General features: G+C 36.2%; 1 protein-coding gene across 5 annotated transcripts in view; it reads right to left on the reverse strand.

Annotated features, from left to right (window-relative positions):
• The window catches only part of TBC1D5 (TBC1 domain family member 5), a 581,354-nt gene that overhangs the window by 74,828 nt on the left and 484,855 nt on the right, over positions 1 to 21,671 (reverse strand). For all 5 annotated transcript variants that reach the window (XM_025882739.2, XM_025882764.2, XM_025882715.2 and 2 more), the window contains one exon: positions 14,425 to 14,510. In XM_025882739.2, coding sequence (XP_025738524.1) covers positions 14,425 to 14,510 — 86 coding nt within the window. The remainder of the gene's footprint in view (positions 1 to 14,424; positions 14,511 to 21,671) is intronic.

Below are 21,671 nucleotides of genomic sequence, written 5' to 3' on the forward strand. Positions count from 1 at the left end.
CCTTCATTCATCCAGTCATTCACTCATTCATTCCCTCTCTTTCCCAATAAAAGCATTTAAAGCTATACATTTGCCTCTGATTATAGCAGTAGCATCAAAGTTTTTCCTGCACATTTTCTAAATAGTCCATTGGCTCAGTTGTTATTTAGGTACATTTTAAAATTTCAGATGGTTGGGTTTGTTTGTGTTTATAAAACACCCATGTTGTTTTATTGAATAAAAATAGAAATATCACAAGAGTGGAAGTGAGGGGCATGTTCTAATTTTTCAAAAGGATTGTAGAAACCACCAACTGGAAAACAGACTGGCTTATTCAAAATTTTTTACTAATTACTTGGAAATGGTTATAGTTTATTACAAGTAGCCGGATGGTTCACTAAAAACAAGTCATACTAAGGCAACTTTATTTCTTATCTGAAGTGTTAAAGTCTGTTCGATTTATCAAGGTATGTCAGTGCCAGTAGGATATAATGGAGGATAAAAACGTGCTCAGTTATACTCGGAGAGCTGTACCTCCGGCTTACGGCTGAATGTTCTAGCACCGACCAAGGACTTCTGGTGACGACGTTTGTCTCACACTTGGTTCACAGACCTGCTCTGCTCACCAGTCCTTTTTTTAAGGTCATAATCTTCCTTCCATCAGCAAGCTGCACAGCTGGGGAGAGTTGTGTAGTCGCTCTCTGGACGGAAGTTTCTTTATCTTTAAACAAAGGGGCCGAATTATATGATATTTTGGGTCCCTTTTATTTATTTATTTTTATTTTATTTTTTTTTAGAATTTTTTTTTTTTAGATTTTTTATTTTTTATTGAAGAGAGAGAGCACAAGCAGGGGGAGCGGCAGGTAGAGGGAGAGGGAGAAGCAGGCTCCCCACTCAGCAGGGAGCCTGATGTGGGACTCGATCCCAGGACCCCAGAATCACAACCTGGGCCAAAGGCAGCCGCTTAACCGACTGAGCCACCCAGGTGCCCCTTGGGTCCCTTTCAGATAGAAAATTCTGTTATTTTGTGACTTTAGGAAAGAGAACATTTGCTTATTGAATTTGAGACACCTAATCTATCAGATAAAAGAATCAAAATCTAAAATACTCTCAACAGGCTAGCATGAGAAATGAATTAAACAGATAAAATTTAACAAAGAGAAATAAAATCTTAAGCACTTAGGTTAAACCTTTTTACAACTGTGCATTACACACAGAATAGAGAGGCATGGATGAACATGAGTTCATATTAAAAAACAAACAGATTCCCAAACATTAGTGTCTTAGTTTGGCCTATAAGGCTAATACGAACCCTCAAGAACACTGCTGGAGAAAAGTAAGATTCTTAGCCTGCACTAACACTAAATGGGTGAACTTCTAGTTTCCAGTCTGGGATGTAAGAAGCTTGGAAGTTTCTGCTCTGTCCTAACAACCAGAAAAAAGTTGAACATATTGAAAAAAAAAATCAACAAATTTTTCTTAGATCCATAAGAGAAGTGAGGTCACAGGGCAAACTGCTGTCCCAAAATTAGATAGGCTGACAGGTGACAACAGAGAATCAGGATTTACTAGAGCAGAAACCCACAGGAAGCAGAGCTGGAGTTGGGAAATCTGAAGTGCAACTGACAAATTACTAGAGGGCTCAGTGTGAACAAATTGGATAGATTAAAAAGTCCAAGAGGACCCAGTCATGCAGGGGGCAGCCCATACTTCTGAGTTTTACCTCTTGGAGCTCTACCAGACTTTCATGGTGAATATGAGAGAAAAATTGTGCATACAACAGGTGGAAAGGAAAGGAACTTTTTTTTTTTTTTTTAAGATTTCTTATTTATTTGACAGACCCAGCGAGAGAGGGAACACAAGCGGGGGGCGGGGGGAGTGGGAGAGGGAGAAGCAGGCTTCCCGAAGCAGGGCTCCATCCCAGGACCCTGGGATCATGACCTGAGCTGAAGGCAGACGCTTAACAACTGAGCCACCCAGGCGCCCCTGGAAAGGAACTGTTTTGAATACACCTGAGCATTCTGTTTTTCATAACAGAGTCTGCCCTCAGGAGAAACTACTTAACCAAAGTCTAAGCTGCTAAGTTTTATCAGAGCCTAACTGACCTGGGGGAAGGGAAACATCCAACCCCAAGCCCCTCTAGCCACCCTGTCCCACCTCAGTTGAGGAGCAGGGATAAGAGGCAAGTGTAAAGTTCACAGTCTGAAGGCACGGGCTCATGAAAAGCCGAGACCTATTCAAAGGACTACAGAATGCTTCCTCTCCTCCCATACCTTATCACCATATCACTATTAAGTCTACTTATAGCAGTTCCTTTTACCCACTACATCATATCCAACTATCAAAAAAAAAAAATCACAAGACTTACTAAAAAAATAAAAAGACACAGTTTGAAGAGACAGAGCAAGCATCAGAACCAGACTCAGATGTAGCAGGGATGTTGGAATTATCAGACTGGGAATTTAAAACAACTATGATTAAAATGCTAAGGGCTCTAATAGATAAAGTAGACAGCATGCACGAACAGATGGGAAATGTAAGCAGAGAAAAGAAAGTTCTAAGGAAGAAAAAGAAAAGAAATCATGGAGATAAAAAGTACTATACAACAGAAACGAAGAATGTTTTTGATAGATTTATTAGCAGACAATCTACAGCTGAGGGAAGAGACTATACACACTTCTGAGGCTGAGGATGTTTTAACAGAAATTCCCCAAACTGGAAAGCAAACACAAAAATGACAGGAAAAATACCAGAACAGAATATCCAAGAACTGTGGGACAATTATAAAAGGTGTAATATATGCATAATGGGAATACCAGAGGAGAAGAGGGAGAGAAAGAAATATTTGAAACAATAACACCTAAGAATCTCCCCAAATTAGTGTCAGACACCAAACCACAAACCCAGAAAGCTCAGAGAACACCATGCAGGGTAAGTGCCAAAGAAGTATACTTCATCATTTCATTTTTAAACTACAGAAAATCACAGATAAAGACATAAATCCTGAAAGAAACTGGAAGAAAAAAATCTTACCTATGCAAGGGCAAAGATAACCAACTTCTTAGAAACCATGCATGCAAGAAGGGAGTGAATATTTAAAATATTGAGAGAAAAAAACCACCAACCTAGAATTCTGTACCCTGTGAAATCATCCTTCAAAAGTAAATATGGTAGTCAAAGGGCATCTGTGATAAAGTTACTGGAAAAAAATAATTTTATACAATTAAAGAATTTAAGATAAAAAAAGTAAATATGGTATCTCTATATGGTAAATACATATTACCCTTAATAGTAAATATAAACACATGACTAGAAATACTAGGTGAGTGCCTACACTGCAGAAGTTAACTGTACAGCGATGGCAGACAGCTTTTGGTGAGGCATTAATTTCTGGCAGAACTGAGATGTATGTTTATAAAATGGAGTGGAATGGTGGGGAGGTATGAAAACTATGCTGGAAGAGGAATGGCTTAAAAAGCTGCGGAGCAAGCCTTACATATCACGAGGGCTGCCATGGGGGAAAGCAGTACTTTATGGCGTGGCTTTAAAAACTGACATGAGTTACAAAAGTTACAGAAAACAGTTCAAAAAGAAATCCGTTCTAATGATTTAACAGGCTCTATTTGTTTAAAAGTGAATAATCTGGCAACATTATGTAAAATATATCACAACTGAAGGAGAAGGATTACAAGAATAAAGACTGTGAAAGAGAAACAAACAAACAAACAAACAAACAGTAAGTGTTCCAATTCCGGAACTGTATAAAACCTTCAGACACGTAGGCTTCCTAGTCCTGGTCTGGGGGAGAGACAAGCTTAGATGAAAGGCCCCTTCCAGCTCTAAGAATTTACAACCTGCCATGCAAAATGGCTTCTGCCATCACAATTCATTATACTGTTGAAATGACAGGATAAAATGAGAGGCCTGTGCGCTAGTCTAGGCCCTTAAGGAACGTTACCAAACCCCATCTCTAAACTTAGGGGCCCATCTGTTTACCCTGCCTCCCTATCTCCACCTTTCCTTTCTACTCTGTTCTCTTTGCCGCTCCTTCCTCCTCCCTGTTTATCATCCTTCTATTTTTCTCTTCTTCCTCCCACTCCCTTTTTTTTTGTATCCTAGTCTCCTTTTCTATCATTTTCTCACCTCACTCTACCTATATATTTTTCCCCCACCATAACACCACAGAACTTATTTTAAAGTTATTAAGTGCAAAGAGTAGCTGGAAAAAGTAAATATAAATACATGACTTTGGGTTTTGGCTAGAAACAATATTCCCTTTGCATCTCTGTTATTTTTCTAGAAATCTACATTATTGATCTACCCTTAATGGATTATCATTCATATTTATTTCGTGTTTATAGACATCGATATTTTCTTTGGAAATCCAAAACAGTTGTCAGGATTGCAACATGGTACTTTGCAAGATGATTCTAACACCTGAGCTAACATTTATGATGTACTTCTGCTTACAAATTCTGTGAGCTGAAGGCTTCGAATTCTATAAAATGAATTGGTTTTGGCCTTTCTTAATTCTTTATCTTTAAGGTTGAGAATAGCAAATTTGCTTCAATGAAAGACATCTATATGCAATTCTAAATGTGTTTGCCATATTGTGAGGTTTCTATTACCTTAGGAAACAAACTATCTCCACATCTCAAGGAACTCTAAATTTAATAGATCTTTATTAAAACAAAGTGATAAAAGTTCGTTTGCTATTACTTATTCCTTAGGAATCGGACTTTCAGGTAAAACATTTGTTCCTTTCAGCTATAAAGGCTATGATTATTTTGTATGTGGCAGATAAATTTTTGTTAATGTGATATGAGGCAAAAGGAGTAGTGCTTACTAGGGATAGAAAGGCTGGCCTAACATGTGTTTGGATATAAGCTAGACTGTGGGGCCTACCTAACTGGGTCTGAACACAATTCATAATATTTGTTAAACTAATATAAAAAGTAATAAGCAATTATGTATTAACCGCAGTATATAAAAATCATTAAACTCCCCAAGATTTATCTATAGAAATATTGAGGTTTCTGTTTCTACAGTTTTCAACTAATTTATTTCCTGACCCAGTGTATCTGAAGGATATAACTTTCTCCCATCAGTAACCATGGTTCACGATACTGAAGTCTTTAGAGGGTCAGGGATTCTCTGGCCTAGGGAACTGCACCAGAAAGGAAGAGTATTTAATTCTGAGATGCCCTCATGTTGGGGAGTTCTGCCCTCTTAACTTCTCTTCCCTCATTTTGAGAATCACTATATATCTTCATAATTAAAATAAAATCACAAGCAGCTACAATTAAACATATATCAAGAATCACCTACTAGAGTTTTGAAGCAGGATGTATGGGAGTCAATAAATATAAAGAAATGTGTGAGTCCATGGAAGAGTCCAAGGAAACAGTTACATTAAAAAAATACAGGCATAGGAGGGAGTAGGACAGATGCAGAAAAAAAAAATTTTCTCCTAATTAAAAAAAATATGTCAGACCTATATACTAAAAGCTATGAAACACTGAGAGATTAGAAAGACCTAACTAAATGAGATGATCCATGTTCATGGTGCAGAAAGTTCAATAATATTAAGGTATTGGTTCTTTCCAAACTGATCTATAGATTCAATGTAATCCCAGTCAAAATCCCAATAATTTTTATAGAAATTGACAAGTTTATTCTAAAATTTATATGGAAATGCAAAGGACTTAGAGTAGCCAAAATAATGAGAAAGAATAAAGCTGGAGGACTCAAAACTACTTAAAATTAAGACTTGCTATAAAAGTACATGAGTAAGTGACGATGGTATTAGGGAAAGAACAGAACATCCAGAAATAGACATACATATATGTGGTCAATTGATTTTCAACCAAGAATCCAGTTTAAATTAACGGGGACAAGAAAGACTAAATAAATGGTACTAAACAGCTGGATATCTACAAGGAAAAAGATGGATCTTAATCTCTACCTCACTCCACACACAAAAATTAATTTGAGGTGGATCACAGATTTAATACAAATGCTAGAACCACACAGCTTTTAGAAGAATACAGAGTATCTTTGAGACTATACCATAAAGGGTTAACTCAGCAGGCCTGGGCCACCCAAATCCTGCTCTTTCCAACTGGGAGATAACCTCCAGCCCTTGAAAAGTCCTGCCTGGTAGGATTGTCTTCATATACCTGGGGGCTTGGGCCACACCAAATAGGTTATGATTACAATGGGATTTCTGGTTAAAGTCTGTTTTTATTCAACCTGGGTCTTGTGCCACTCTGGATCAGTTTGACCTCTGAGGGGACCGGAGACTGAGTAGCTAATGTTAGTCATACTGTTGCTTCATGCCTACATGACTGACCCCTAATAAAACCCTCGGGGGACACCAAAGCTTGGGTGAGCTTCCCTAGTTGGCAATTAAGCTGTCAGATGTTGTTCTTGGGAGATTTAAGCACTGCACTGGGACAAGACAATTGGAAACGTGTACCTAGTTTTTCCTAGACTCCAACCCTTTTCCTTTCCTGATTTTAAGCTGTATCCTTGGGCAATAATACACTGTACCCATGAGTATAACAGCTTTCTGGAGTGCTGCAAGTCCTTCTAGGGAGTCACTGAAACTCAGGGTGATCTTGGGGACCATCAAAAATGGAGACTAAAGGGAGGCAAAGGTTTCTTAGATAGAAAACAGAATGTACTAGCCATAAAAGAAGAAGACTGATCCATAAACTTGACTGAAATAAAACTTTTCTGATCGTCAAAAGACATCATTAAGAAAATGAATAGACAGGCCACACACTGGGGAATAATATTTGCAGCGCATATATCTGACAAAGACTCCTGTCCAGAATATATAAAGAATTCCTAAAATTAAAAAAAAAATCCACAAATAACCCATTAAAAATAGGTAAAAAACTTGAAACAACACTTGATAAAAGAAAATATACAAATCATTGATAAGTTATGAAAAGATGCTCAACATCATTCGTCATCAGAAAAATGCAAATTAAACCACAATGAGATACCATTTTCTTACCAACTGGGAATGAATAAAACAAAAAAGACTGATGATAGCAAATGTTGGCAAGGATGCACAATTACAGATGTTATATAAGGATGTACAAGTATGCAAGCAATTGGAACCCCCATGTATTTCTGATGGGAGTAGAAAAAGGTATAGTTACTTTTTAAAGGTTTGGTAGTTTCTTATAAAGTTAAACATCTAGGCTATAGAGCAACTGAATTTCTAAGTGTTTACCTAAGAGAAAGAAAACCATATATCCATGAACAACAATAGCAACAATAAACAAAAACATCAGAACACCTGTACAAGAATGCCCATAGCAGCCTTATTCATATTACTCCAAGTCTGGAGCTAACCCGGTATCTATCAACAAGAGAATAAACAACTTGTGGTATGTTCATATATGGAATATAACTCAACAATCCAAAGGAAGGAACTATTGCTACAGGCAATATGGATGAACTGCAAAGACATCATGCTGAGTGAAAAAAGCTAGACACAAAAAAGCACACATGTGAAGCTCATGAAAAGGCAAAACCAGTAGATGGTAAGAGAAATCAGAAAGTGGTTGCCTTGGGATGAGAGGTTGCAACTGACTGTGAAGAGACCCCAGGGAACTCTCAGGTGAAAGAAATGTTCACACCAGGGATACTGTTTCGAATGGTGGTCACATGGGTATGCGCAACTGTCAAATCTCATCCGACTGAACACTTCTGATTTGTGTATTGGTGTACATGATGCATAAATTTAAAAAGAAAAGGAGAAAGATCTATTTACTCTGGACTAGATAGGAGACAGTATTACCAGTTTACCTAAATTGGTTAGGAATTAACAACTTTCTTTGCTACAACAGACAGAGCACTTCAGACATGGATGTATTCATTGCACAAGTTATTTGAGCACACAGATATCACAAAGTTACATTTATATAGAAATCAAGGTCCTCTGAAATTCTCATTAGCCGATTAACTACTAATATTGATAACCATGGACTTCTTGGCTTCGCGGCTTAGGGAATATTATTAGCAATTATTTCTTTACCATATTTTAGCAAGAAAATACTTCTGAACAATTGCAGTCATTATGTAAGTAAATATAATAAAGCCTAATTTAAAAAAATTTGTTGATCATATAAAATGGAAATTGTCCTGGGGAGTTTTATAATGCCTTTTAGGTATTCAAAAAAGTATTTATTTACTCAGTTATAAAACTAAATATTTGTTAACCACTATGAACAGTGCCAGGTACTGTGCTAGGAATATGAAGATTCTAAGATGCAGATTCTGACATCAATATGAGTTATTCTACAACTGAAGGTAAAAAGCACTTATTCATTTCACTAATATTTGAATTTGTTCTCTGTGCCAGGTACTGAAGAAACAGTAGTGAATGATGTAGATATGGTCACTATTCTCATGAAGCTCATCATATTCTGACAAGATTGCTGGAAGGATCCTTGGGCTTCTTGGAACCCTGCACTTTCTCAGGACATTCTAGTTAGGCCAGAAGGGCTGAGATACTGAACCCAAGGAGAGATGCAGAATTATTAGCCACCAGGCATTCTGGGGTAAGAATGGACTGGGTGCCATCACTCTTCAGTCTTATGGAGCCCAGCTGAGGATTGTGGGATGTATCTTAAGAGCTCAGGGTACCCTCCTTATAAGAGTCTTCCTACCCTGGAGCCTGGCTTCCTCTTAGATCTCAACCAGGGTTCCTGACAAAGGGCCTTTTGCAGAGGGCCTACCTACCAGAATTATAATTCTGGAATCTTTCATCATTGACATGAATTGTTTAAAATAAGCTCTGACAGGGGGGCAAGGGAGAGCTGGGGTAGTTAGCACAGAGAATGTTACTGCTGATCGGGTGAGTTGAGAGATCAGGAACTAAGCTTGGTATCCTCTATCTTTAAAATGTTGGTGGCATGAAACTGCTTCAGCAAGTTAAGAAAGCGGCAGTGTGAAGCCTGCAAAAAGGCACCGCTAGATAGAGGGACACGTGCTCTTGAGACACCACTGATGGCTCGGCGGCCGCTATTTCTCCCACTCTGCCGAGCAGAGAGAATTACACATTCTGAGCAATTATGTCGTGTCATTTTCAAAGGAGAAAATCCATGAACATTCTGGAATAAAGAAGGTATGTGATTCTACTCTTAATATAAGCAACTGCAGTATTTAAAAACTATGACATTCTGTTCCATGCCTACTCAGTTGGGCATTTTAGTAGTTACAGATTCCTAAATAAATTGAGAGGTCCTTCTGAAGACTGGTCACAAATTAGATGTACTTATTTTTTTTTTATAGCAGCAATTTCTGGTTATTTAAGGACAAAATTGGAATGAGAGTTGAGTGTTAAATTGTTGTTCCGAGCTTAAAAGTTGAATGAATAAGAAAATGTCAATTCCCATTTTTAAAAAGAAATTTGCAAGTAAGTAAAATCAGAGCACAGTGAATATTATCCACACACGTAATGGAAAATCTACCACTAAAATACCTAGGCACTTGCTTTTAAAGACTTAATTATAGCAATCCATGGTAAAGCAGAGACGAGAAATCAGGCTTCTTGATTTCTAGAGATATTCTTATCCATGAAATCACATGTCATCTTTGCATCCTCGTCCCTTATTTGGATAAGCAACACAAATAGAAGTCCATTGCCATAGATATAGCAGGTATAAGTTCCCCGCTTTTCAGGTGTCTGCCTGTCTCCTGTGTATGTTCTACTTATTGATCACTACTGGGGGTTCCCGCATGAGTCTGTCCCCTTCTGGATCATTCCCACTCCCTCTTCTTGCTGCTTAATGACAGCCCCAATGCATTAACTCTATAAGAGCCTCTAAACAGCTAAGAAAGTACTTGGAAGGCTAATTATGGCCGAAGGGCTCAGCCAGATAAAAGTATCTTAGGCCTTAAATAACGAAATGGGGACTTTACCAATGGTTTCACAGCTACAGTGGTTTTTGATCATGGATAAACAAACCTCCAGGGAATTACAACGTGGTGGTTAAAAAGAACTGGAAGAATCCTTTGGAAAGATTATTAAGTTTGGGGTGCGTGGGTGGCTCAGTCGGTTAAGCATCTGCCTTTGGCTCAGGTCATGATCCCAGGGTCCTGGGATGGAGCCCCGCATCGGGCTCCTTGCTCAACAGGGAGCCTGCTTCTCTCTCTACCCTTCCCTCCTGCTCGTGATCTCTCTCTCTCAAATAAATAAACAAAATCTGAAAAAAAAAAAATCAAGTCTGTCTTAATTTATACTTCAATTGGCGACTAAGGGTATTCATGCACCTTCACCAGTGCTAGCTTACGCATTCATTCATTCATTCATTCTAAACCACTTTATTGAGGTATAACCGACATAAAAGCAGCTGTGCATATTTAATGTATACAACTTGATGAGTATGGAGATAAGTAAACATATGTGAAACCATCACCACAATCCATGCCATAAACATATCCATCACCTCCAAAAGTTTTCTCTCTCCCTCTTTATTATTATTGCTCATTGTTTTACTTTTTGTGATAAAAACACTTAAAATAAGATCTACCCTCTTAGCAAATTTTTAATATATATTACTATAGTATTATTACCTATGGGCACTATACAGTAGATCTCTGGGACTTACTCATCTCTGGCTCATTTATTTTTAATTTTCTAATATGAAAGGTGAAAATGATACTTCATTGGTATTTTAATTTGTATTTCTATGACTAATTATGAGTTTGAATAGCCTTTGAGATGTTTATTTGCTGTCTGAAATTCTTTCACTGAGTGCCTACTGTATTCCAGACACTATGTTAGGGGCTGGGATATAACAGTTAACAAGACAAAATGTAGTTTACATTTCAGTGCAAGAAACAAACAATAAAAACAATAAAAAAGAAACCCAAATCATTTTTTAACCATTTTAGGTAGTAAGAATTGCTCTAAAACACAAAAACAAAAATAATAATAAAGTACAGAGACAGAGTAAAGGGGTCCATTATTTTAGATAGAGTAGTCAAAGAGAGGTTCTTTGAAGAGATGATATTTGAACACAGAGTGAATAGTAGTATGCCATGTGGATCCTTGAGGAAGAATCCAGGCATAGAGCAAAAAGGAAGCTCAAAGCTCCTGAAGTGCGAACATGTTTGTTTGCTTGAAGAATAGTAAGCAGGCCAGTGTGGCCGGAGTCCAGTGAGAAACAGGAAGAATGGTGGTAGCAAATGGGGTTGGAGAGATCAGAGGCCAGATCATGCAGGGCTTACCCTGCAGGTCACTGAAAAGGCTTTGTATTTTATCCTATATATTTTGGGAAGTAATTGAATGGTTCTGGGTAGTAGAGTGATAGGATGTGACTTACATACATCTGGCTGCTCTGTGGAAAAGGTCTATAAGGAAGTGAGAAAGTAAAAAGACTAGTTAGGAGACTAGTGGTGACTTGGTATTAGCAGTACAGAGGGAAAGGTGATTTCTTTCAGGATATATTTTGAAGAGGATTTGCTGATGGACTTGATGTGTGATGTAAGAGAAAAGAAGCCAAGGGCAATTCTAAGGTTTGATCAACTGGGTTAGCTATTTATTATAACAGAGAAACACAGGGGAACAACAGTTTGAGGAGGTAGAATCAAGAGTTTAGTTTGGAAAGTATTAAAATTTGAAATACAAATGGGACGTCCCAGAGGAAATACCGAGTAAGCAGTAGGACATAAAAGTCTGGAGTTCAAAGGAAGAGGTCTTACTAAAGATATAAATTAAGGGCCCTTCAGTCACAAATGGTATTTAAAGCCATGAACCTGGACTGAGATCCTCTAGGGAATGATTGCAGTGAAGAAAGGAAGTCTGGAGGGTGTTCTAAAATTTGTAAGCAAGAAAAGGAGGATCCAACAGAGCATGGCATGAGATGGAATGGCTAATGAGATAGGATTTCATGTTTCTTGAACTGCATAAGTTCTGTATACATTAATGATACTAGTTTGTCAGTTACTTACACTACAAATGTTTTTCCAATTTTCCATCTGCTTTTTGATTCAGTTTATTTTTGACATATCTACTTAAAAATAGTTGTGTAGTAAAATGTACCAGTCATTCCCTTTGTGATTTCTTCCATTATTTTTAAGGTTAAAAAGTGTTCTAATAACAAGAGATCAGATAGACACTTGCATTGTATTTCTATGTTCGCTTGAGTGTGCTTTTTGACTCAGTTGGGATTTGTTTTGGTATATGATAAGGTTGTAAGTTGATACATTTTCAAAAGATTTGTCGGGTTTCCCAACACCATTTATTAACTCTTCTCACTGGTCCATGATGTGTTCTTCATACACTATCTTTCATTTGGTTCAGCTTCAGTTTTAAGCTTTGAAATTGCAATAGAGCTGGTGAAAAACCTTCCTTCCAGTCATCACAATGATATTTTGTATAAGAATTTCAACATGCTTGCAAGTAACTGCTAAAACAGAACCAACATTTTGAGAAGAAAAATGCAAGGACAGAAGGCTAAATAGAAGAAAGATAAAACATGAAGGGTAGAAAGGAAAGGGTATAGCACATTTTCTTTTTTGAAAAAAAAAAAGCAGACATTGAAAAATGTAAAAAGATAACAGATGTATACACACAACACGTTTTTGTTGAGTAGCTTCCCCATGCCAGCCATTATCCTCAGTGCTCTCAAGTGTTAGTAAGACAATGTGCCTGCCTTCAGGGGTCTTAGATTTTAGTGGGGAAGTTGGGGAGTCAGATGACACATATAAATGAAGTCTATAACTTCAGTGAGTAATGAACACTATGAAAATAAGATTGGGCAATAAGGTAGAGAGTGAGTAGGAGAGAAAAAGACAAGACGGAGGTCCAAGGGGCCTCTCTGAGGTGACCTTCGGGCTGAGCTCTAAATCATGCAGGAGCAAGAAAAGAGGAAGGAAGGAAGGGTGCTCCAGGAAGGGGGAAGAACAAGTGCAAGAATGGGAATTAAGAGAAGGGGAGAGTGGAAGGAGTGAAGGTCACAGAGAGAAAATGGGCCCAAGAAGACCCCTGGATTATCAACACTAACAGGCAGCCTTTGGAGGCATTTACATTGGGAGTAATCTGCTGTCAATTGAGAGTTACTCAGCTGTTATGTGAAAACTAATCTGGTGGTGGTGGGGTTGGGGAGAATAGGGGAGGGAAGAAGGGATTCTAGCTAGAACGATCTCATATATAGAAAGTACCTAAAATACCCTGTTCTTTTAAACATACCAAAACTAAATACTTGACACAATAGGGTAGAAATACAAGTGACTAGACTGTAAGATTCCTGGGGGCAGGAGTTTTACCTGGTTTGTTCACCAAGAAAGTCTGGCACACAATAAAAATTTGTTAAATTAAATGAACGAAGTGACTATGGAGAATAGCCTTTTATTAGTGAAACAAGAATCCGATGAAATGAACAAACAGAAAGAGCTTCAGAGAAGCCTCACTGGTTACAGAGCTGGTGTCACAATGACACAGCACATCAAAACAGTGAGACGGATTTCCATCAAGGATGGGTCATTTAAAAATAACATTACACTAAAACAGGGTTCAAGACACAAGTTTAAATTTAGCCGTTCTCTTGTAAACTTCTTCTCACCCCCTAGACTGTGAGTTTCTATGTGGCAGGAATTATGTCTTCTTTTTAACTCTCCAAGTAAGAGCAGAACACATCATGTGTGTGTACTCCATAAATTTATATTTAGGCTGCTGGAATCCTACTGAAGAAAAGCTAGCACATAGGCAAAACGCTGAAAGAAAAAAAATTCGGACAACTTGGCAGCATTTATCATTACCAACATTTTAGTCTTCCAGAGTAAACTTTGAAATTACATTCTAATTTGAGATGGTTCTGGTTTGACAAGTTAACTCTTGAGACATCTGAGTACAGTATTATGAAAGAACTAAACTGTTCATCAACCCTTTATGCCAATGTTAATTTCTTTTAAAAGTAGAATTTTAATGTTTTTTTATTCCTACAGTGACCCTTAAAATTTCTATGTATGTAATCACAAATGCACACACAAGATGCATTTATAAGCTTATTGTGTAGTGCTAAAGACAGTTGGGAAACCCAATTTTAATTTTGTTACTGAAATAATTTAAAAATATATTATAGAACTGCCTCTTTTCAATCAACAGCAAGGATCTAGAAAGAGATTATACAAGTAGGCGCAATTTATTCAGGTTTATTAGTGTTAGAAAAATGAAGTTGCCTAACTTCAAATTATAACAAATACACTTCTATTTTTCTTCTTACCATTGACATCAATGTATACATTTTCTCACGCCTTTAAAAAAACTCAGATATTTTATTTAGTAAAGATGTCAACGCATGCATTAACCACTGATATGCTAAAATCTGTAAATTTATTTTCAGCAAATGTGTGAAAATTCCTACCATCTCAGAGAACATTTTCGTGGCTCATAACTTTCATCAGAGAAAGAGGACTTACCGGCTTTTATTCATGAGGTCTGCTCCGCGTGCTTTGTAATAATCTAAATTTGGATGGAATTGGTAAGTCACTGGTCTTGGATTTCTCTATAGAAAAGAAAATTTTAAAATGTATAAAGCTATTTAAATTACACATTAACACATACAAGGACAAAAACAATTGTTTTTATATTCTTTCAGGAAAAAATACATATAATAATGAAGTTCAATAATTAGTTCAAAAATACATATAATAATGAAGTTCAATAATTGGGTTTTGCTTTCATAGTTGAAGTTTTACCTTAAATGATCTTAGTCCTGATTAAACAATGGAATTATTTTATATATTTTACTTTTACCTGTTTCAAAGTTTACACAGATTTATTCCTGTCATTAGATTTTTTTCCCAAGTACACTTAATGCACAGTGTTGTATTAGTTTCAGGTATACAATATAATGATTCAACAATTCTATACATTTCCCAGTGCTCATCAAGAGAGGTGTAAATTTATTTCTGATGATTTTGATTGCTTTTAATATGACTTTCCAAAATACAATGAGATAAAATTCTGACGAAACTGAAAAATTACATGAGATGTAACACAAGCACAATCTACATGTAAGGCCTGAGAGATAGGAAGTGTTAAGAAAGCTGCATTTTGGAGGGAGACTAAAAATCTGTTAATTTCTGATAACCAGAATGCTAAATATGCCCACTAGATGGCACACCAAGTCTTTCTCCTCCAAAAATGAATGTGTTATTTTAGAATTCAGCAATTCTTTTAAAGTTAGAAATTTCTATGTCATCTATTCTTATATATGAGTTTAATCAGTACCCAGGTAATGAAAATATTAACAGGGTACCATCAAAATACAAAAGCAAATTGACCAATGCACATTTTCATAAAAACAGCAATATACTGGCCTTTCTGGCATTTGATATTTTTTCATAGACATTGCAGAAATGTCCTGAGATCATTAGGTCAGGGTTGTCTACCTAAATATGTTATTACCACTTAATGTGTCTATTATTTAAATGTGTCAGGCTCCTCATAGGCAAATAAAACTTAAACCAATTCTAGTTTATAAAAATGAAGTATGTTAATATCATAGCTTAAACGAATACCATCTCTAAAATGTTAAACTACATACATTTTTCATTAAAAAGTTTTACAAAACTTATAAATAAATGTGTTCCAGTGTTTACCTGAACTTACAATTCAGGTTAATAATTAGGACTTTGAACTAGAGCATGCCCTGTCCTTTGAGAGATCTATCTAGACATAGAAAGGCTTCATTTTATCTTAATAGAAAATTACCAATATGCTTTGATATCAATCCTTGAAGCCATAATCCCAAGGCACTGATATACTTGTATGTACGTGGGGGTTATATAATTGCTAAGGTTAAACTGTTTGAAATTCATCAAGCTAACAAGCTGCATCTTAATGGCCATGATGGACCTTTTCTTTTTCTGCTGAAAAGAGAACATTTACACAGCTCAACCCTTTCATATCTCTTCCAAGTCAGCCTTAATCATCTGACAAAAATGACAATCCCTTGATTTAGCTCCAGCTACTACTCCTCTGGTTTGGTATTCAACACAGTTCTACAATAATCAAATCTGAATTGCCTTGATGAAGATAACCGATGCTTCCATGACTACCATACTATTAAGTCTAACAGTGCAACTTTTCTCTCTCTAGGAATTACATGGGTTTCCTCATGGTAGCTGATGACAACCTGGACCCAAGTATAATGGGAAAATAAAATAGAGGTGAAAGCCACTGGCAGATTGCTAGCACATTCATGATTTATTTAAAAAATAAACTTTTGCAGGACTATCATTCATGACTACTTTTGCTCTTTATTCTCACTACCTGGAAATACATTTTGTTTTTGCTAATATTTAAAAGGCTTTTCTTCTCTGACTCCCAACAAACTAATAAAAGATTATGTTACTTTTTGCTAGAAAACAATGAAATAAGGGATTGCATGGAGCAATTTCTTGAAACATCTTTATAAAGAAATGACAAGCAATTCAAGACACGAAGTGCTGATCTATCTAAGCACTTAAAGCCATTATTAGGAATAATGATCTAACTTGAACATATGAATGAGGCTCAAGTATTGCTTTCACAGAGGCCTATTTAAATTCCTAGGAGACTTACTAGTATCAAAGGGAGAGGCAGTTTAAAGTATCGCTGTACCGGGATGAAAAAAAAAAAAAAGAATCAAAAGATGATGTTGAAAAACAGCATTTTAAATGTAAGAAAATAAAATCAGAGGTTATAGTTGAAAGTTATTCAATAGGATTTTCTGAGAAGATGATGCTATTACTAAAACATAACTCTATAGACAGAGAGACGGTCGAGACCAGCATTGTCCAACCGAAATACAATGTGGGTCACAAATGCAAGCTTCATAAGTAATTTAAAATCTTCTAGCAAGCACATTAAAAAAAAAAAAATAGAAAGAAACAAGTCGAATTAAATGTAATAATATTTTATTTGATTCAGTATATCTAAAATGTTGTCACTGTAACATGTAATCAATATAAGAATCCTTGAGATATTTTACATTCTTCCTTTTGTACAGTCTTTGAAATCCACTGTATATAATACACTTACACCACATCTCACTTTGGATCAGCCATACTTCAAGTGCTCAATAGCCACATGTGGCTTGTGGCTACTGTAATAGACAGCATAGAACCAAATGTCTGACATCAACATAAACCAGTGTGTGGCCATAAAAATCAGTATGTATAGACAGGAACAATAAAAGGGCACAAATACTTTGATATAAGATTCAGTCCTGACAGCTCTTCAATTTGCCTATAATTCTTCTCTTTTAATTAAGTTAGTTTTCTGAATAAGGTTTTAAAAAGTCAAGAAATTTTAGAACAATATCCTTTCACACAGCTATGTACTAAAATGATAACAATGGTTTCCTTAGGGGCATGAGATTAAATGAGCGTAATTCTAATTTAACACAACTGAAATATTTTAAAAGTAAAGAGATACTTGCTTCTCTTATTTAAAGGGATTTTTATCCAAATAAAATATTTATAGAAATGTAACAGTTCTGATTTTTAATTTTTAAAGATCAGGAATTTCCTTTAAAATATGAGCCAGTAGAATTCTACATATATAAAACTCTGTATGTAAGAGAGACCGGACTCCATGACAGTTGTAATTTTTCATCGTACAGGACACGTGATATCAACAGTTTTCATAGTATGTCTTTGCATGGGCCAGAACAATTACTAATTATTTTAAATCAATTTTTGCAAGATAGGATTTTGACTATTATAAGTTTTTCCAAACCAATGTGCATTAAAAAAACAAAAACAAACAAACGAAAAACCAAAAAACCTCTTCTTTGGTGAATTTTTCTTTGTAAGAAAGACAACAAAATGGTGATCATAACTGACACTGGCCTGTATATGGAAGAATACCAATTATGTTCCATGACCTGGGATGTCTATATAATTATACACAAAGATGCAGAAATCACAGATTCAGTTCACCCTGAGTTTACCATGCCTTTCCGAGACCAACCCAGATGGATTCGAGATAAATCTTCTACAAGACTGCAGCCAGTTAACTTCCCAAGTACCAGTCACCAAATTCTTCTCTGTTAACGAGCCTTTGGAGCTCTTCTGAAACTCAACATTTTATTTTGTTTCAGTAGAAGAAGAATGCTGAAAATCCCACCCATGGCATAGCCAGGCTGGATTTTTGGGAGGCATCTTAAAGCCTCATGGACAAAATGACTTCCAGAAGCAGAAACAAGTGTTCTAGAAGGAAGTATATGGGAAAACCAAACCAAACCAAACCCATGCTGTGTTTCTGAATTTCCAAAAACGCTTTTGTTAATTTGGCATGATGACAAAATCAATTTACAAACAGTACTTAAATGACAGCAATCAATGTAAGGGATAAAAGTGATTGAAACCTATTTAACCTCTCCATTGCGGTTAATGTTCTACACTTCCAAGGTCTGTATTATATGCTAGAAAGCCGCTCCTTAATGTAATTTCAGGTAAAACACCCTTTCCCTTACCGAGTATGACTTCTGACGGTGGCCACCTCTCCTCTGCTCTCCTCTATAATGGAGGGAGGTCATAGATCAGCATATCACCTCCCTCCTCCTGCAACCCTTATCCCCACGGTAATATTTCAGTATTTTTAAGTTCACGCTCACTTTGTGTGGTAGTATACAAATACTTAAAAATGCTAACCCACCCTAAGTACAACTAACTATAAGATGCTAGAGGAATAATTAACTACAAGACGGTACATGACAGTTTTCCTTGTTCTGAGCCTGGGGATATCAAACTCATCCAACAAAGGTCATTACAAATAGTACTTTCTAGATTGATCCCTCAACTAAACTTATCCTCGCTTGAAGATGACTATCTCCTTTTGAATTGTTATCTAGAGGCCACGGAAGGAAAAGAGTCTCTCAAGTATTCATCCTGCTTGGAACAACACAGTGCCTTTCAAAGGGCTGGCTATTTACAAACACAATGTAGAACTGACAGGAGCGAAAGAAAAGTAATTCCCTGTGATTCCAGTGATCCCTGTTCTAACTTATGAATATACCAATAGGAGTTAAAGTTATACGTTAAAAACAAAGGGACTAGGGGAAACATTACATCACTCAATTGCTTTAGAGGCCCGGGCTGCTGGCAGGGGAGGCAAGGGGTCAGGAGTCCGCGAGGCTCCTGCTTGGATCCTGGCCCCACCACCTAAGCCCCTGGGCCATGTGAGTTACACCCCTAGCCCTAGTTTCCTCGTTGAAAACCTGTGCTAATGAACATGAAGTGTGCAGTACAGGGCTGGGCACTTGATAAAAACTCAATGAAAAGGAAGCTATGATTATCTCCTGATAAGGCTGACAAACAGACATTTACTATGAGAGCAGATCTGATAGTCTGACAACTTAAAATCCATGATAAGCTATAGGTAGAGAAAAGTGATGCTTCTGAAGATCGTATATAAATTTAGGGTAGATATTTATCAACCATGACATTTTTAAAAGCAAAAACACATATTTAGGAAAATATTTCGTGTATATTGGATTTCCTTTGTGGGGAGAAAGGCTGTTTTGCTTCTCAGAATAAAAGTCCATGCATTTATAAATTTTAAAAAATTGTAAAGCCGTATTAATGCACATTTGCTTGCCAGCTTATGAGGTTATAACAATTAAAGTGATTTCCTGCAATATATCCAAATTATTATCACTTTTATAGTTTATCGATCACAATTTTACCTTAAACTGATAAAGTTCCTGTAGCATGTTTAACAGAAAAGACTGTTTACAATATAATGCATGTTTGGTATGAAGAAAAGAAAATATTTGACAAATGAAGAATTACTTAGTTTTCATTTCCCTATTATCTTGCTACCAACTCTAAATTTTTAGCATGCCAGATTAGAAAAGAGGAAAAAATAAGGCTCAGAAGGAGAAGCAGCACTGTAAAAATATGTCGAACATTTCTCTTTGATGAAAAATGAGACTCTTATTTTAGTGAATATGTTATTGCCTCAATGCTGGGGGAAAAGCAACCGTCATTAGAAAAACGAATTGCTCAGCTGTTTATAAGCAAAAAGCTCTGGGGGAATTTCTTAGGACCCCAAAGGCAAAGCTTTACAGGGTTATGCAAACATATGTTGCAGGTGTTTTAGGGGAGACAGGTGGGCAAACCTCCGCCATGGAAGAGGAGTTAGTTTAATACGCTGTAAGTGAAACGAGATAACCCAAATGCATCCAAGTGCGGGGATGCCACGGCGCCAGTGAACTAGGGCTGTAGAGCAAAAACTCGCCCTAAAATTATCTTGTTAGTGCCAAGCAAACAGAATTTTCCCCTTCTTGTAGTTTTATAGAAAACAAACACTGCCAATTACTTTTTTTTTTTTAACTAAAGGTATTTTAAACCTGGAACAAAGAACAGCCTGAAATAGCAGTAATTATCCAAAAAAAAAAGGATAAGGATGAAGTATTGTTGCCTTTATTTAAACAAATATTCCTAAGGAGACAGTTTGTTGTAATATCCCCTCTTTGGTTCACTAGGCAACATTAGATTTATCATAATTCTCCTAAAGCCTAAGATATTTCTATATTAAAATGCTAATTTTGTCTTTTCTTTTGCCTGTAATTAAAGCTGGGGAAATTTGTGATCTGATATTCACTGATTGCTAGAGGGTCCACAAAGGTCTCACTATTTCTGTTTCTTATTGCCACATACTGCCCTCTTCATTAAAATTAGATAGAGTAACACAGTGGATCAAAAAGGCAGACATTATAATCCTAAATGTTCACAAAATTCCCATTTAAGAAAAAAATATATATAAAAATAAAATAAGTGATATTAGCTGGATATTGCTGTCAAACCTAGACTTGTTATCTTATTTCCTCCCTCGTCATTTTTCCAAGAGTTCATTTTCTTTTTATATTACTTGCTGAGACAATACTCATTTTACTACACATACCTGTATATAGTATATTGAGCTATGCCTTCCTTATTTTTTTCCTTTATTCTTTAAAACAACCCATACCACGAATTAAATGTCAAATACTCAGTATTTATACTTAGTATAAAATAAAGTCACAAAACAACAGATTTGGAAAAATAAAACCTAGTTTGATTGTTTTGCAATGTTACAAATCCAAAATGTAGATACAACGCATTCATTACGTTAACATAAAGAAAAAAAAATAAATCTTTTAACAAGGTTGTAAATTAGAATATTATTTCATTACCAGGATTAAAATGACCTCTGGTTTATATCCTAATAATTCTGACGTATTTTGATGGGAAATATATATAATGAGTACTAGGCATTAAGAATCGTAGTGTAATTGACAGAAATATTTAGGTAATTATAATCTATGCATATACAGATTAAAACTGAAAGAGAAAATTTAAAAGGCCTTAAAAAAGTTTTAAAAAAAAGGAAGCAAAAAATCATTAATTGGGTAAAGACACAGACAAAACCTCTGAACCCATGCCAGCCTCATTTTACATACTGAATAAGCCCAATTCCCTAAAGTGACATCCCCATCTATACCCTGGCAAGCCGAGATCTCAGATGGCAGAGAAGCATTTTAAACCACCTGTGCGTTATGCTCGACTGTAGCTTCACACAATAAATAGACACCAAAAGAGAAATAAAATTTTTTCCTTTTTTAAAATATATTTACATTTTTGAATTTAGCATGTAGGAAGATGCCAGATTAACATGCCCCCCAATATATATA

Source organism: Callorhinus ursinus, unplaced genomic scaffold (genome assembly GCF_003265705.2).
Source record: "Callorhinus ursinus isolate GAN/ISIS: 27379988/994484 unplaced genomic scaffold, GSC_fseal_2.0 scaffold1, whole genome shotgun sequence".
Taxonomy (NCBI): domain Eukaryota; kingdom Metazoa; phylum Chordata; class Mammalia; order Carnivora; family Otariidae; genus Callorhinus; species Callorhinus ursinus.